The 19000-nt window shown below is 34.6% G+C and overlaps 2 protein-coding genes and 1 long non-coding RNA gene across 3 annotated transcripts; 2 read left to right on the forward strand and 1 right to left on the reverse strand.

Annotated features, from left to right (window-relative positions):
• Positions 1-3986: 3986 nt before the first annotated feature.
• Positions 3987-7173, reverse strand: LOC104244072 (uncharacterized). Its single transcript, XR_011403609.1, has 2 exons — positions 6959-7173; positions 3987-4510 (listed from the first exon to the last, which is right to left on the reverse strand). It is a non-coding gene; the product is annotated as an uncharacterized lncRNA (long non-coding RNA).
• Positions 7174-9906: 2733 nt separating this feature from the next.
• LOC138880990 (uncharacterized) lies at positions 9907-10359 on the forward strand. The gene has a single exon (XM_070161176.1). It carries the CDS (start codon positions 9907-9909, stop codon positions 10357-10359), a length of 453 nt encoding a protein of 150 aa, XP_070017277.1.
• A 364-nt stretch (positions 10360-10723) lies between these two features.
• LOC138880991 (secreted RxLR effector protein 78-like) lies at positions 10724-11158 on the forward strand. Its single transcript, XM_070161177.1, has one exon. The coding sequence runs from the start codon at positions 10724-10726 to the stop codon at positions 11156-11158; it is 435 nt and encodes a 144-aa protein (XP_070017278.1).
• The last annotated feature ends 7842 nt before the right edge of the window (positions 11159-19000 follow it).

A 19000-nucleotide genomic window follows, 5' to 3' on the forward strand; every position in this document is an offset into this window, starting at 1 on the left:
TCATGGAGTAGTGGAAGTTATGGCATATTTTATTTTAGGCGTAATGACTTCCTGGCCACTTAAACTTGTAGAGCTTTTGAAAGTCGATACACAAACTTTGGATTTTCCCATTTGAACACTCCAACTTGACAAAATGGGTAATAATAAACACATTTGACCGTTGACCATGCCTATGTGGAAGCACTACAGCTGACATGGCTAAACTGTGTGCAAATCACGCTCCCAAGACGCGTGAATAGTATTGTTTTTACTTAAAAAAATTAGAATTAGAATAAACTATAAATAAAAAAGAAAAAAAAGACTTTTCCAATTTTTTCATCTTCCCAGGTGTCTACCATGGATTAAGTGATGCTATCATATGAGTAAGTGATGCTACGAACTTCACCAGACCATGCCGGAGCATGTAAGTTCAGAATCCTAGTGAAAGAGGTTGAGTAGAACTGGAGGGTGCATTGGCATTTGGTCAAACACTGTTATATGAACAGTGTGCAGAATGACCATTTTGGATATTCGAAAGATTTGGCCCATGTAAGGTCTGGTTTGAAGGTTTGCAAACATTCTCCTGAGGAGCAGGAGTAGTTTAGCATTGGTTTTGAGTCCTTTGGTTTGTCAGGTCACCTTGCCCGGCCAACTGGTAAAGTTTTGAGTTTTCAACTTGATGGTGATGGTTGATTTCTTGAATGGATTGAGCTGAATCTTTGCCTAGAGGATCCATGGGTGTAGTAGAAGGGATTCCAATTGGAAATTGGTCTCCAATTAGCCCAGAATTAATGTTCACATTCTTACTAACACTCTGAATATTAAAAATGTGAACATTTAACGAAATGAAGAACAAGTCAGTATATAAAACTTAAATAAGGTATAAAATCATTCCCCCAATAGAATTTATTTTATTCCATAATTGTTCAATCCCAAAAAGAAAGGAAAAAATCTTCTATTAGAATTTTATTACTCGTTAGGTCATAAAAAGTAACTTAGTGGGCGTTTGGACATAAAAATTGTAAAATTCCAAAAAAAAAGTGAAAATGGTATTTAAAAATTAGAGTTGTGTTTAGACATGAATATAATTTTGGGTTGTTTTTGAAGTTTTGTGAGTGATCTGATTGAAAATTTGAAAAACAACTTTTTGAAGTTTTTCAAATTTTCGAAAAATTCCAAAATGCATTTTCAAGTGAAAATTGAAAATTTTATAAAAAAATGAAAAAATTTCTAAAAAAGGGAAAACTTTTTATGTCCAAACGGGCTCTTAATTTCTTGGTCAACCATCATATATCCTCAATAGCCGGAGATGATTATGTTTTTTTGGTAAGGGGAAAAACTCGCAACCGCTACAACCTCTATAACAGATTCTGCTCTTCGGGTACAGCCTCTGCCCTTCGGGTGAGCTGCACTCTGTGATGAGCACTTTGTTCACAAATCTGGTAAAATATATACAAATCTGGTCAAAAGCTATACAACTTGAATACAATTTTTACGTGAACAAAATCCGATCAATGCTACAATTTACATACAACTTTTATATAATTTTTTGGTATAGAATCCGGTCAAAAAACTATAATTTACATACAACTTAGATACAATTTATTTATATTTTTTTTTTCGAGTTTCAATCTAAAATTCCAACCCAAACTCGAATCTTCACAAAATTCTTTCAAAATTGAGATATAAAATCCAAAGGATATTCTCAATCATTTGCAACAATACCCAACCTAAACAAATAACAATTTCGTAAAATTCGATTTTATCGATGGAGTTTAAGCTCATGTCTTCACGTTTCACCTACCCAAACAAGATGTAGCTTCAGGTCCAGTTGGTTAAGTTTTATTTTTGACTTGGTTAATTTGTTCTTTTCGTATTAATATTTCCTCCCTTTAAAATTTTTCATTTTGATTTCGGTGTATGATTCAAGCGATTATGATGACCATTGTTCCTCGTATATATAGATATAAATATAGATATCTAAGGTAAAATTCACCCAAAAAAGGTTAAGTATCCAACTAGTTAATCATCATCTAATCAGAGAAAACACTGCTTCATGTGCTCGAATGGGTGTGGAAAGGTTGCAGAGTCCGCTTTCGGCAGCTAGTAAATTAAAATGTTCGAACCTAGTCTATCAAAATGTACTGTATATAATTAGTAAATTATATTAGATTGTAATTAAGTTAAATAAAATTTTAATATAATATAACTAGATAAAATTTTTTTTTTTCTTTTAATGGAAGCCCTTCCCATAAAAGGGGTGGTTGAAGATGAGTATAATTAAAAAAATTGATTCGATTAGAGTATTTCCCAAACTGTGTTTTCATTAAACTCTCAACAAACTAGTCAACAAAAGACGAGCTACATTACAACAAGACAAGTCCTTTTCTGACAATAAAAGTTTAACAGAACAACTTTTTCAAAAAGATATCTAATTATAGTATACACTAGTACAGTGCATAATTTTCACACAACTAATCTTTAATTAACCAATTAATGCGAGTTATTTACAGCAGCATCATTGTTTAACCCAAAAATAAATTTCTCGGTCAAAGTCAATATTTAGAAGAAATCGGGGTATTGCTAATCAAGATTTACTTCACTTTCACAACAATTTGGAAGAATAGATTAAGAAATGAAAATAATTGACAAAGAAAATAAGAAATGAACTAACAATCACTCCCAAAAATTACAGCTTAGAGCTTTGAGAGTAACGCAAAGAATACCTATACGAATTTCAATAATAATCGTTACTTGCCATTACAAATGAGAATTCAGTCCTTATATACAATTATAACGGTTCCCTTACTTAATTTGAGCTCACTAATGGAATTAATTGCATTGATTGATCGTTATCATGTTCAATCGTAACGGAAGCATTTACGACTAAAGATTCCTTGTAAATGCACCGATTTTCCTTCCTTATTTATGTCAGGTTCGTGTACCTTCCTTTCTTTACAGCCTTTATTCATCCCGTTCCTGTTTCTTCTTTTACAGCTATCAGATACGGTTTTTTCCTCAGCGTAATCCCGTGGGTTTTTTCCCCGTGCCTTTTCCGCATTCTTTAACTCATCTAATTAAGAATGACACTTGTCCTTACATCGATGTTTCACGTATCATGCCTCGTCGGCTTGTTGATAGCCCACGTGTCATGCCTCGTCGGCTTGTTGATAGCCCACATGTCATGCCTTTTTCCAATACAATCATTAGGTCACCAAAACAGGATAGCAACATGTCCAGGAGGCCAAGATATTGAGTTATAAATTAATAATGAGGAATTATTGAAAAACTAGTTTAGAGCCTAATTACCATCTATAACTATAGTTTGCCTAATTATTATTTGTAGCTAATGTATCAATTTTGTTGTATCAAACACATACCACCAAATTCATATTTCGCTGTATTAAATTTGTTGTCAGGTCGTATTAATGAATACGATTTTGATGGAAAAGATATATCAACTATATTTATTTGCGCATAATTGTTGTATCAATGAATACAGTTTTGATGGAAAATTGTATCAACTCTATTCGTTTGTACATAATAGTTGTACCAATGAATACAATTTTGATGAAAAAGCTGTATTACCTGTATTCGTCAAAACATAATGGTTGTATTAATGAATACAATTTTAATAGAAAAATTGTATCTACTGTATTTACATTTAAAAAAAATACACACAAATCCAGCCAGATCTGTGCTGGCCAGATTGAGAAATATAATTAGGGTTTGGGAAAGAAGATGGTTCTTAGGGCTGTGAGGAGCAGTGAGAGATCTGAAAATTGTGTGTTAATAGTAAAATTGCTATAAAATACAAACGTTATGTATATATTGTATTTATTTCAAACTATAATTGTGGTAAATACCCACTAAATATTAGTTATACCATGTAAAAATTCCATCAATGGTCTGTACATGTTCATCGTAAGCGAAGAGTTAACTTGTCGTGTGTCCAGAGTAAGTTATTTACTGCATCTTTGGTTACCAAGTTAGGATAGCAACAACGATTAGAACAAGATATTTACTGGATCTTTGAGTTACTAAATAGGATAGATACAACAATTACCGATTATTGTCACTCATCTTAATCTGATTACAAAGTTAATTAGACGAATTGAGAATTGAAACTAAAAAGTAGGTTATTGGTTTCCAACTTCATAAACCATATGGAGTAGTATTTAAAATGTAACATTTGGAATTGCTGTCTCCGTGCCTTTTGGCAGATTACCCTCTTCACTCTAACAAACTTCATTACCTGCTTTTCCCATAATGTTTTTTCCTACTCTTCCAGTTGCAGCTTTCTTAAGCCACCTTTTTATTTATTTATTTATTTATGTAAAATTGAAGGTACCATACAATTTTGAGTTGTTATGCCACGGCCACGCCAGTGAAAAACTGCATTGCACCAGAGCAAGGAGAGACAGAGTAGTCGCTAAGCGATTTCATGGCTCCAGAACCACATCTCTCTTTGTGTTCATCGATCGATATTTGTGTGCAACGGCACTCTGCACTACAAAATGCCTTCTCCCCTCTGCAAATATTATAAGGAAAGAAGTTGTTATTCTATCCTTGAAAGGCAGAAGATAGATCTTTGCTGATTAAAGAAAGATTTTTTCTATAACAAGTCAAGCAGAGCAAGATATACTTTAGCCTCAATTATTCCTCACATAAATAATACAGACCACATGCATATACGAACAAGATGTATTAGAGATTCCTGTCACATATTACCTGGAACAAACTGCCTAAATTTAGTGAAAAAACGAAAACCATGTGGAGTTTTCCTACCTAATAAAGCTTCACACGTCATAAGTTTGAAAATTGTATCGATAGTGAAAGCTACCTAAAAGATTTCCAGCAAGGCCAACTTAATTTTGCAGTAACAGTTTACAACTAGCACGACCACGAATATAAAAATTGATTGCAAACAAATTAAAGAAAGCAACAAGTAACTAAAATACCCAGCAGCTTTCTTTACGTGTCCATAATCAATATGTTGCTGCAAAAACCATCTGGTGGTTATAATTTAATAGATAAGTTGCTTAAATTTATAGAAGCAATCTTCCAATATCTCAAACTTAGAATCAACTTTTTCCCACGGAATTAAGTAATGCAATAGTTTATGTCAGCGAGTAAAATAACATGACTACTGACAGAAGCACTGATATTATTAATCAAGTTGAGTAGATTGTAAGAGACATAACTTGAGTGTGTAATTCAAGCAAACATGTCCTAATCCAAAACATATGAGAAAGATTCTTCCTGCCATTATGTAAAGATGATGTACAGCAGTAAGTTATACAAGTTGGAAGAAGATGCCAACAGCCCAAGAATAATGCTAATTAATAAAGATTAACAATACAGCTTCCCAAATAAAAACCAGAAAGCAAGGTGGGAAGTACGCTAGATTAGGGTACAGCTCACTATGGCATTTGTGACCAACCAAAATTATAAAATTCGCAGGCAATGCCTTAACAGCTGCAAGAATTACAAATGATCAAGAAAGAAACAGTTGCAAGAAGTACAAATGTAGGTATATCACTTGAGATCTTAAGCACTGGTCATCGGAAACAGTAGATACAAATCCTGAATATCCCTATAACAGAGAGATATCAAGAACATAGGGAATTGAGCAGAGCTAGTCAGTGCCCCTAAGTACACAAAATACTCGTCTTATATAAGGCAGGCCAGGAAGCTTGACATGGCAAAAGTTCCAAGAATGTGTGCTAATAACTTTTGGATGACCTAAAACATGTGATTGTAAAAAGTACTGGTCATGGATAATCTTATGATTTAAAGGCACAGTTCACTGGAAGTTTTCGTTGTAAACCTAAAATAAGTAAAAGGGTCTCCTTTCATAATAGTTAGAACTTTTAGACGAACATACACAATTTAGTTTGACAGCATAGCAGATAAAAATCCTAGGTTCAGGTCTCACCCGAGGGTCTATTGCAGGCCTATAATAAGCAAAACAAATACTTCTCTGTCGTTAATCACTAATGCGTTACAGATCTACAAATAAATGAATAGGTGTATCTTCCCCCTAATATTTTTAAGTTTAGACGAGAAGCTTCACACAATCTAATAAATTTCGATTTCCCAAGGTCAGTCCTCAAATCTTTGATAATCTTTTCATGTCTAAGATCTTTACTTGGAAACTGTCATGCATGTAACCAAGCTAACCCCTCCAAAATGAAGAGACAACGCTCACCTAAACAATCAACTCATTAATACCAGAGTATCTTCTTCCCAAACTATAAAGAATTAACATTCTTCAACCGACAGAGCCTTGCTGAAACCAAATTTGAACGATCACAAGTCTCAGATGATTCACGAGGAAAAAACTACAGCTTAAAGTAAATTGAAGGAAAAGATAAATCTCCACTGACGTATTCAAACTTGCATATATGTTCAATGGTAGCAAAAGAAAAAGGCAAATGAGATGAGATATTCATGAAGCCATCAAACATAAAGGTTCTGAGAGGCCACATTAGAAGAAACGGTTTTCTACTTAAAATCCAGTCAGAGTATGGAATGATCAGTTCTCTCAACCATTTTGCTCAACCATAAACAACCAATAAAAGGTCATGTACACTGTGTTTTAAGCTGCTGTACTTGCAGCCCAGAATATGAACACACTTTTTGATAGCAAAGGAGAACACCGCCCGCATATAAGATAATAAGACACATATGATCACATCATCAAGGTTACCTTTTTTTGGGTAATTAAGATCAGCTCATTAAGAGGAAAATTGACCATAAAGCTTCTTAATTAGTTCCTCTTATCAAACTTACAGCTGCAAGTGACACTATATTCTCAAAAAGTAACAACAGAAGTACATAGATAAAATGGAAATTAGCAAAGAATTTAATCATGCATTTATATCTCAGATCCAAGAAAGTATTACCAAAGAGACCAGTAACATAATCAAAAGCCCAGAAAAAAAGAAGGCAGAAATTGCAAAATTGAAATTCTAACCTGTACATGAAAATATCCAAACCCTGAAGCTGCTTCTTGCAAAGAAAGCAAGAATTCAAGAAATCAGCTGTCCTAAATTTCATTGTATCACCATGATTGACGGTAGCAGTAGCAGATTTTTGGGAGTTGGTGTTTCCTATGAATTCACCATCAAAATACTCTCTTTTCTTAATCAAATTGGTACCCACATGAGAAATCACACAAGTGTACTCCTCATATTATTATTATTATTATTATTATTATTATTATTATTATTATTATTATTATTATTATTATTATTATTATTATTATTATTATTATTATTATTATTATTATTATTATTATTATTATTATTATTATTATTATTATTATTATTATTATTATTATTATTATTATTATTATTATTATTATTAAGTAGTTGATCTTGGAGATATTGCAAGAATTGCAGCTCTACTATTATTGCTGTTATTAGTCATGGCTGCCACAATTCCAAGCCCAACAACAGCACCATTTGGGTCCTCAAATTTCTTAGGAGATTTGTTGCTGCTGTTGTGATCAGTGAGGGTAAAAAGAGAAAGATTTATTGACAGCCTCTTCTTGTTTCCTTTCACTTCAGCCATTTCCACACCCAGAGAGAGAAAAAGATTTTTAAAAAATTATGGGGTTCTCCTAAATCTCTCTCCCTCTCTCTCAGACACAAAAAAAAACTAAATCTTTCAATACACACACAGACACTGTTTTGGCTGGATCTTCGATGAATTTTAACAGGGGTTTTTCGAGAAAACGGGGATTGATTGAGAAGGGGGTTCTTGGGGTTTAGGGGATATATGTAAATAATATATATATAGAGCTATCTATACTGAGAGAGAGAGAGAGAGAGAGAGAGAGAGAGAGAGAGAGAGAGAGAGAGAAGAGAGAGAGAGTGGATGAAGAAAAAAGGCAAAGAACAAGTTTTCTCTCTTCACTTTTTTCTGGTTCTCCCTCAGTGCAAAGAGGAGCGCACACACCTCTCTGGTTTTCAGTGGAGGTAGGAGAATATAAACAGTCACAAATTTAACAAAAGAAATTATATTTGCAATTATTATTTAAATAACTTCAATTTTTCAATCATTTTCTTGCTGAGTTTACATTTCTACCCTTCCAAAAAGATGTGATCTTTGTCATTATCAAACACTTATTTATTTATTTATTTTTAATTCAAGAGAGGAAACAAGAGTGATGCTACAAATGTTTATTTATTTCCAAATAAATGGGATCAATCATTTTCATAAAATAAGAGATTATTAGATAAATGTATATTTTCCTGAAAAAATTGTGTGCACATTGTTTTTATGACTAGGTCCTTATTTATGTTATTCTATTTGCATATAATTTAACTTGGTCCATAATTATTTGTATAGTGAATATGCCACTGTCACCATCAAAATTCAATGTTGAAGTGATTGAAGTTTTTATAGGTATTTCTTTCACTTTCTAGTTCAATTAAAAAAACATTTAATGTCAGCAAATTGATATATCTTCACTTTAATATAGGTTCGCAACATTTCACTTCTTTATCATCTCACATTACATTTCCTTTTTTTTTTCCCTAAATTCTTTTATCATTCTGTAGTGCGCTTTGAAGTGCCAAACGTATTTTCTATTGGCACTACAATTTTGTGGCAATAAAAGTATATTACATTTATATGTTGCTATTGCACGACTTTGGAATCTTAAACTCTCATCATCCAACTAAAATTCCAAAAGTTCATGCATAATTTATTATGTAATTTAATTGTCTCCTTCTTTTTAATTTCATCCTCTCTTGGATGTATATTCACAGCTTACACATCTATGAAACCAATTTATATCGCTAAAGCCCAACATTTGGTGATCTTTTTTCACAACATTACATTTGGTTTTAACTAGTAGTAGTTCGTACTAGTTTGTCATTCTAGTAGTGTGCCTGTAGTTACTACTTGTTTTGCTTATAGTTGGACCGTTGCTGCTTGTGTTAGCGTTTTCCCTAGGCTGTTGTAAGTATAGTGGCTGGGTTCTGTAATGGTGGAGTAAGGGTATGTCCTCGGGGTGAGGGGGAGGGGTCGGGAGGCAGGAGATAGGGGAAGGGACAGGGCCCAAAGGGGGTAAGGGGACCAATGGAGTATATAGGTTGAGAATTGGATCGTGGAACATAGGGATATTGGCGGGTAAGTCTATAGAGTTGGCGAAGATTCTTCAGAAGAGGAAGGTCAATATAGCTTGTATTCAGGAGATTAAGTGGGTAGGATCGAGGGCGAGGAATGCGAACGGGTATAACTATGGTACTCGGGAGGCAGGAAAGGTAAGAACGGAGTGGGTATTTTGGTGGATAGGGAACTCAGAGAGTCAATGGTAGAGGTCAGACGAGGTGAATGATAGATTAATGACGATTAAGTTAGTAGTTGGAGGGATCACTCTAAATGTTATTAGAGCCTATGCGCCACGGGCTTAGATGAGGAGGTTAAGAGATGTTTCTGGGAGAGGTTGGACAAGGTGGTGCGTGGTGCACCGCTTGCGGAGAAGTTATTCATAGGTAGGGATTTTAATGACATTTAGGGTCATCTGTTGGTGGCTATGGCGAGGTGCATGGCGGCTTCGACTTTGAGGATAGGAACGGAGGAGGTACCTCACTGTTGGATTTCACTAGAGCTTATGAGTTGGTGATAGCGAACTCTAGTTTTTCGAAGATGGAGGAGCATTTGGTTACTTTCCGGAGTACCGTGGCTAAGACTCAGATTGATTACTTCCTCCTCAGGAGATGTGATAGGCGGCTTTACAAGAATTGCAAGGTTATCCCGAGTGAAACCCTCGCTACACAATATAACCTCTTGGTAATGGATATCGATATATTATTAAAGAGGAAGAAGAGGTTTGTTTGGGGTCAATTGAGGATCATGTGAGGGGCCTTGAGGAGGAATAAAGATCAGGAGTTAGAGGGGAGGTTGATGGCTATGGGAGCCTTGAGGAGTAGCAAGGGCGCTAGCGAGATGTGGACATCGACAGCGGATTGTATAAGAAAGGCAGCGAGTGAGGGGCTAGGGTTCTCAAAGGGTTACTTTGGCAGTTACCGAGGCGACTGGTGGTGGAATGACATGGTCCAAGGTAAAGTGAAAGTAAAGAAAGCAATGTATCTTAGGTTAGTAGAGAGCATAAACGAGGAAGAGATGAGAGCGAATAGAGAAGGGTATAAGGATGCCAGGAAGGAGGCGAAGTTAGCGGTCACAGAGGCTAAAGATGCAGCATTTGATCGTCTGTACAAGGAGTTGGGGGTCAAAAGAGGGGAGAAAAAGTTATTTCGGTTGGCCAAGGCAAGAGAGAGGAAGGATCATGACCAGATTAAGCGGAGATGGCAGGATTACTTTCTTCGGCTTATGAATGAAGAAGGGGACAAAGACATTGTGTAGCACTCCGGGAGTCACCAAAACTTAAGGTATTGTAGGTGTATTAAGGCTGAGGAGGTTGTGGGAGCTTTGTGCAAGAGAAGTAGGGGCCGAGTGACCGGGCCAGACGTAATTCTGGTGGAATTATGGAGGTGTATGGATATAGCAGGCTTAGAATGGTTGACTGCGCTATTTAATGTTATCTTCAGGATGAAGAAGAATGGAGGTAGAGTATAATGATACCATTGTATAAGAACAAATATGACATTTAGAATTATAACAACTACAGGGGCATAAGTTACTAAATCATACCATGAAAGTTTGGGAGAGGGTGGTGGAAGGGAGGGTGAGGAGGGCGGTATCTATATCCGACAATCATTTCAGGTTTATGACGGGTCGTTCCATTACGAAAGCTATCCACCTTATCAGGAGGTTGGTGGAACAGTACAGGGATAGGAAAAAGGATTTGCACATGGTGTTTATTGACCTAGAAAAAACGTATGACAAGGTTCCTAGGGAGGTTCTTTGGAGATGTCTGGAGGTGAACGGTGTGTCGGTAGCTTATATTAGGGTAATAAAATACATGTATGATGGAGATAAGACTCGGGTTAGGACTGTGGGAGGTGACTCAGAGAACTTCTCAGTTGTTATGGGATTGCACCAAGGATCTGCACTCAACCCGATCTTATTTGCCCTAGCGATGGATGCGCTAACACACCATATTCAAGAGGAGGTGCCATGGTGTATGTTGTTCGCTGATAATATACTTCTGATTGATGAGACGCGAGGCGGCGTTAATGAGAGGCTGGAGGTTTGGAGATAGATCTTTGAAACTAAAGGTTTCAAGTTGAGCAGGACTAAGACAAAATATCTAGAGCGTAAGTTCAGCGATACATTGAGGGAAGCAGACATGGATGTGAGGCTTGACTCACAATTCATCCCCAAGAGGGGAAGTTTCAAGTACCTTGGGTCAATTATTCAGGAGATAGGAAGATAGACGAGGATGTCATGCACCATATAAGAGCAGGGTGGATGAAATGAAGGTTAGCATCTAGAGTTTTGTGTGACAAGAAAGTGCTACCGAAACTCAAAGGCAGGTTCTATAGAGCGGTGGTCAGACCAGCCATGCTGTATGGGACTGAGTGTTGGGCAGCCAAGAATTCTCATACTCAGAAGATAAAAATGGCAAAAATGAGGATGTTAAGATGGATATGCGGGCAAACTAGACTTAATAAAATTAGGAAAAAAGATATTCGGGAGAAGGTTGGCGTGACTTCCATGGATGACAAGATGCGGGAAGCAACGCTTAGATGGTTCTGGCACGTGCGGAGGAGAAGCATAGATGCCCCGGTTAGGGGGTGTGAGCAGTTGACATTGGCAGGTACGAGGAGAGGTAGATGACGACCTAAGAAGTATTAGGGTAAGGTGATCAGGAAGGACATGACGCGACATCAGATCTCCGAGGACATGACTCTGAATAGGAAGGTATAGAGGTCGAGCATTAGAGTTGTAGGTTATGAGGGAGCTGAACATTTTTCTATGTTGTTCTGGGGGCGGGGATGGGCTGATAATGTTTTGATGTGGGTTGTTAATAGTTTATATAGTTTCCTCACTATTTTCTATGGCATTATTGCTGGTTATTGTTATTGCTTTTACATCTATTTTTCTATTTTTTACGATGCTGATACTATTTTTCTGGCTTCTGTTGTTGTCATGATCTATTGTCTATTGTCTGCGTATACTCTACCTTCCCCATACCTCACTTGTGAGATTTAACTGAGTTGTTGTTGTTCATTTGGTTTTAACATGAACAAGTAGTAAGATCTCGAGAGTCCAAATTGAGTAAGAATATCATGTAAAAAAATTATTTAGGACGAAAACGATAAAATTGAATTACCAAGTATAAGAAGCCGACATAAAATTAGAGTTTATATTTTCTTTTGTAATCACAATATATTTTAGAGACATTTAACTTAGAAGTTTCCTAGTATTCTTATGATATTTAGGTAAAGTTAATTGATTTCGTAGTTACAAGAAAATAATTTAGTATTTTGGTATAAAAAAGATATTTTAGAAATACGATTAGGAATGAAGATATTCGGGACAAGGTGGGAGTGACTTGTGTGGGGGACAAGATGAGGAAAACGAGGCTGAAATGGTTCGAGCACATGAAAACGAGAAGCATAAATGCCCCAGTGAGGAGGTGTGAGAGGTTGGCTATGGCGGGTCCAAGGAAAGGTAGATGTAGTCTGAAGAAGTATTGAGGAAGAGGTGACCCGGCATGATATCACATTTTTAGTTTTTTGAGGACATGACCCTTGATAGGAGGATGTGGAGGCCTAGGATTAGAGTAATACGTTAATAAGAGTCAAGCGTATTTATTTTTCATAGCTGTAGTACTAATGATATCATCGTGTTCCCTATTTTTAGATCGCTATTATTATATGATGTTTTTTTTGCTTTGGTTATATTCTTTTTTGTTTGTCATAACTGCTGTGATTTTATTTTTATAGAGCCAAAGGTCTACCTTCACCAATTAATACGATTTGCGTACACACAGTATCCTCCTCAGATCCCACTTGTGGGATTATACTCAGTTTTGTTATTGTTGTTGAACCGAGGGTCTATCGAAACAGTACTCTCTCTATCTTCATAAGTTAGAGGTAAGGTCTGTGTACATATTAACCTCCCCACAGACTCCACTTTTGGAAATACATCGGGTATGTCATTGTTGCTGCATTTTAGTACAATAAATTGAAAATAGAGCAATCAAGGGCAGAGGGAGAGCATTAATTGTGGGTTCGGACGAACCCAGTAGATTTTGCTTACACTTTGTATCTGCATTAAAATTTTATAATATATATATATATATATATATATATATATATATATATATATATATATATATATATATATATATATATATAATTATGAACCCACTAACTAAGATAAACTATGCGTTCAGTGATGAATTCAAAATCCATAGGCTTTAAATGCTACTTCCGCCTGTGAGAGCAATCATAACCCAAATTACTAAAAACTAAGATATAGTTAGCTTCTTAACATAGCCTTCTAGAAGGGCTAAGATATCTGTTCAAAGGGTTTTAAAATATTGCCACAACAAGATCTTGAGAATCCAAATTGAGTAAGAATATCATATAAAAATTTATTTAGGGCGAAAACGCTAAAATTGAATTACCAAGTATAAGAAGCCGACTTAAAATTAGAGTTTATATTTTTCTTTTGTAATCACAATATATTTTTGAGACATTTAACTTAGAAGTTTCCTAGTATTTTTATGATACTTAGGTAAAGTCAAGTAATTTTTTAGTTACAAGAAAATAATTTAGAATCTTGGTACAAAAAAGATATTTTAGAAATATAATTAGGAATGAAAATATTTGGGACAAGGTGGGAGTGACATGTGTGGTAGACAAGATGCAGGAAGTGAAACTGAGATGATTCGAATACATGAAGAGGAGAAGCACAAATGCCCAAGTGAGGAGGTGTGGGAGGTTGGTTATGGCGAGTCCAACGAGAGGTAGAGATAGACGGAAGAAGTATTGGGGAGGGGTGATAAGGCAAGACATCACATCTTCAGCTTTTCGATGACATGACCTTTGATAGGAGAGTGTGGAGGTCGAGGATTAGAGTAATATGTTAATAAGCAGTCGAGCGTATTTGTTTTCCATAGCTATAATACTAGTGGTATCGTCATATTCCCTATTTTTAGGTTGCTATTATTACTTTTTTCCTTTGGTTCTATTATAGTCTTTTCTGTTTGTCGGTGACTGCTGATTTTACTTTTATTGAACCAAGGATCTACCTTTACTAGGTAGTACGGTCTACGTACATATTATCCTTCTCAGATCTCACTTGTAGGATTACACTGAGTTTGTTATTGTTATTGAGCTGATAGTCTATCAGAAACAACTTCTCTATTTTCACAAAGTAGGGGTAAGGTCAGCGTATATACTAACCTTCCCCAGACTCCACTTATAAAAATACATTAGATATATTATTGTTGTTGTTCTTGTATTTTAATATAATTAAAGTGAAAATAGAGCAATCATAACCCAAATTACTAAAAACTAAGATATAGTTAGCTTCTTAAATCTCAATGAATCGTTCACTTTAACCCTTTGAAGCTAAACAAGAATAACCTTTTGATGTCATTTTGGTCCTTAAATTCCTTGAGCACTACCGCATGCATAAACAAACTTTATTTTTTATAGGTAAGTATAAGGGGTCGTTTGGTAGGGTGTATAAGAATGATGCTAAATATGTGTATTAGTAATGCTGATATTAGTTATGCTTGCATTAGTTATGCTGGTATTAGTTATGCTGACATATTTCTTATCCGTTGTTTGGTTTGATGTATTAAAGCATTGCACAGTTTCTAAAAGAATTGTTTGTTTACAAAAATGCCCTCAAAACTAGTCCACACTCTAACTTTTTAAAAGAAACATATGTTGAGAAATGTTTTTATATGAAAAAGTTTAAAAAAATATTTTATTTGTCTACCTATATTGTAAAATAAAATTAAATATTTATTTATAAAAAAAGAAATATGTTAAGTATTTATTTATTTACTAGGGATATAATTTTATTTCTCACTATTTGGGTTATTTTGAACTTGCATTAATATACTAACTAGCATATTTTAATCAAGTATAATTTTGAAGGACAATTTTATCTTTAACTAAGCTAATGCATGCATTAAAATCTATTGCATTGCTAATACCATTGTTTTCTATGCATTAGTTATGCATAGGATAATACCAAATACAGTGTATAACTAATGCTTGTATAATTAATGCATAAGTTCAAAATGTCTACCAAATAATGTATTATTAATACACAAAACAAATGCATGCATTAGCTTATCCAATGCATTCTACCAAACGACCCCTAAATATGTTATTTTTATTGGGTTAGGAGAAAGTAGGTTATCAGATTCCTCATAAACAATAAGAGTGAAGTACAAAGGGAGAGTATTTACTTTGCTTTAAACAGTAGCATTCAAGTACAAATGGCCAAAAAGTAACTCCTTCAGTACTTTCATATTTCTAAATATTTTGGTTGGTAAACCCCCCATACCCTTTAAGGGAAAAGCTCTTGGTCAATGAATTGTCCTTTTTTTTTTTTCTTCTTTTCAATATGTATTCAGCGCTCCAAAGACGGAGTCAAGATTTAAAATTTATGGATTCAGCGTTCGAGTCCTTTTAAGTTACTGAGTTATAAATTAATAATTTATACATATTCAATGGATTTTTAAGACAAATACATAAATTGAACCAAAGCGGCTGGATTCGGTCGAACCCGTACTCATTGAGCTAGCTCCGGTCATGCAGTACTCACGAAGAAGTTGGCGATATGTTTTTATATTTCTACGAGAACGTAGCAAATCCTTTTTAAGTTAGGTTTTTAATTAGTTGATATGATATCAGGTAGTCATTTTTAAGTAAGCTATTTAAATATATTTATATTTACAACGTATTTAAATATTAGCCAATTCGCTCAAACTTCAAGACACAACATCTTGAAGTTTATATCTGAAAGTTCAAATTTCAGGGCATCTTGTCCTAAAGTTCGAAAATTGTATCCATATATTCGAACCTTAGTCACGAATTTTAAATTAGCAGCTCAAAAATTAAGGATATTTAGTCCTGAAGTTTGAGTGGCTAATCTTTAAATATATTATAAAAAGTGGATATATTTTAAATAGCAGACTTAAAAGTGGTTACGGGTGCACTTTACCCTTTTAATTAAGGGATTTAGCTACGAGCCAGACCTATGTCTGACATGATAATAAGTATCGCTGACTCAACTAATTCAAATTTATGTGTAGGGTAAGCGAAAAGATTTCTATAGCAGGTGTTTCTCCATGATGAGGAATCGAAAGAGAGATTATTAAGGGTGCAGAGATCTCATCCATCCTACCACATCCATAACAGGTGCGTTTCTTTTCTTGTACGTCATTGCCTTTAAAATGTTATATCAATAAAGATGAACTTGATTGATGAAGAATCCTGGGTATGGATTTTCTTGATTTCCTTCAAATATTATCAGACTTGTAGAAGGCACATCAAATCTCACATCTAACAGCGTCAAATTCTTCAAAAGAAGTTGTAGTAAGATTTCATTTTATAATATACATGCCTTAAAATCAAATAAACCCTTTTCTGCTAGTAATATATATAGTCTTTTTTTTTTTTTGTAAATTAATAATCTTGAATGTTTTCATGTTTAAATCATTGATATAGTGAAATGGTTCAATAATATGATGTACCGGTTCTTTAAAAGACGATGTCACAAATAATTTTTATTTTTCTGATTAATTGCACAAACCTTCTCTATACTTGTAGACGTCATCAGAAAACTACACATAACATTTGTTTAAATAAATAAAGTTGAAAGTTAAATAAATTGGAGCTGTGACGACTAAACTCCAACACACGCAACGAAGCAATAATTTTATTATCAGTCCAACTCAAAATTAGTTGGAGAATATTAAGAACCAATTTGGAAGAGATTTTTGTTAATTTATAAGAAGATTAATTGTTATATCCTCGCCCCCAAAGTACGTTATTCTTTTGCCAATAAGCTATTTAAGAATTAATCATAATGCTGTCTTCATAAAGGCAGTGATGTTTCTGAAATATATGCCAAGATCGGTAAGCAACCCACTAACATAAGATTTCATTAGACGGAAAAAGAACTAACTAGTTCATTAAGTGCATGAATTAATAGTTTGCTCGTTCATTAATCAAGTTGAATCATTGATTAAGTTCGCAATCAATTACTAATATTTTTTTTAAGTGGGGCAAACAAATGCAATCCTTGGGCTGTGCTCCACTTTGGAATATCAAGAATATAAATAAATAAATAATACAAATAGAGGGGAAAGCAATATGTGGACCCAGGAACTAAAGAACGACAAGCATATTCTTTAGGTTCACCAATCAATGAAAAGGCACATATAATGTTGGTTCAAGTTTTAAATTATCAAAACTCAAGTTGGAGAGGACCCTCTCCAAAAAGGAGAAGAGATAAAAACTTTAGGCGCACTGTTGTGAGTATGAAATTCTCTGAAAGCGTTTATGTCTCACCTTTTCTTAAGGGGTAATGATGATCTCTTTAATGCTCCAGGTAAAGAGTGAAGTGTATTTATTAGTTCTGGCGAGTGGTAAATTTAGGATTTAAAGTTTTACTATAACGATCACAAGTTAATAATTGGATTACAATTAAACTCAAGGCTATTTAATTCATGTGAAGTCCTAGCCAACCTTCTAGATCAGCCCCTAATTTTGGCTCAACAAATTTTCAATTTTTTTTAGCAAATATACCACCAAGCTAGTTGCCTAGTGAGTAATATATAAATAATAATTCAAAAAAGTTTATAATTTGTCCAACACCAAAGTTAAAAGATGATAAGCTAAAGCTAAGAAGACCGTAAATGCTAACAATTACAAGTGATATCATAGACAACTTCCAACATATGAGGGTGCGTATCCACAAGCTAAGGGCAAAATCTCAATGTAGCACCACTAACGCTCTCACCAGGCGCCAAGTTTTACATTCCAAAGGACAAGGCAAATGTGAATCTCCAACCAACACCATCAATTCCTGGAACTGTCCTACCATCCAAGTACCATGAGATTGCAATGTAGATGAGCTTATACTTCAACTTTCTGGACATTAAGATGCAGAGATCCTCAATTCCAGTACCTTTGAGTAGCTTCAACTGAATGCAATGATCTTCTTCGAGCTTCAAACTTAATGACATAAATTGCCAGTGGTCATAGAGATAGTAAACTGATGCCAGTTGTCACACCCCTTTTCTACCCCTCAAAATAATAATAATATGTGTATGGGCCAAAGAATTTTTCCAATTAAAGTAACAAAATTTGAATAGGGATTATTTTATTGTTCAGAGTCGCCACTTAGAATTGATTTTTTTCGGTGTTCCAAGTCACCATTTATTTGGATCCCTAGTCAAAGGAAGGTTTGACTCTATTTTAATCGGTCCGCGAAAACAAAGTTCGGGTAAGGAATTCTGTTGACCCGGGAGAAGGTATAAGGCATTCCCCAAGTCCCGTGGTTCTAGCACGGTCGTTTTATTGACTTTAACTTGGCTTGAATTAATTTTGGACAAACTGTGATTTATATTATTTTCATGTTTTACCTATCCTCTTTTATCTTTTGATTATTAGAAAAAATTAAAGAATATTTTTGAATAATAAGATGTCATATCCACACTACGCAAGTGAATGCGTGATCGACAAAATTTATTAATTTTGTTATAACAGCGCTACGCAAGCGAATCCGCAGTCATGACAAGAATTATTATTACATTATTATTTTTTTTGAAAATATTAAAACATTTGAGAAAATTTATTTTTTTATTAAAAGCTACTATCATGCTACGCAAGCGAGTCCGTAAAAAAAAGGTTGAAGCATGCTTACTATTTGCCTAGTGTTTAAATTAATTATTAAAATTATTAAGTCATTAAAATATTTTAATTACAAAAAAATCTGATTTTTAGGAAAATTAACTAAGTTTGGGGCGAGCTTTGATGTACAAAAAAAAAAGAAAAAAAAAAGGGGGACCATGCTGCTAACTCAAACCAAATGCAAGACCGATTCAATTCATTGGAATGAC

The sequence above is a fragment of the Nicotiana sylvestris genome, chromosome 11 (genome assembly GCF_000393655.2).
Source record: "Nicotiana sylvestris chromosome 11, ASM39365v2, whole genome shotgun sequence".
Classification (NCBI taxonomy): Eukaryota; Viridiplantae; Streptophyta; class Magnoliopsida; order Solanales; family Solanaceae; genus Nicotiana; species Nicotiana sylvestris.

Coding starts and splice junctions, on each gene's coding strand:
- LOC138880990 (XM_070161176.1), top strand. CDS start 9,907: ATGGGAGCCTTGAGGAGTAGCAAGGGCGCTAGCGAGATGTGGACATCG.
- LOC138880991 (XM_070161177.1), top strand. CDS start 10,724: ATGACGGGTCGTTCCATTACGAAAGCTATCCACCTTATCAGGAGGTTG.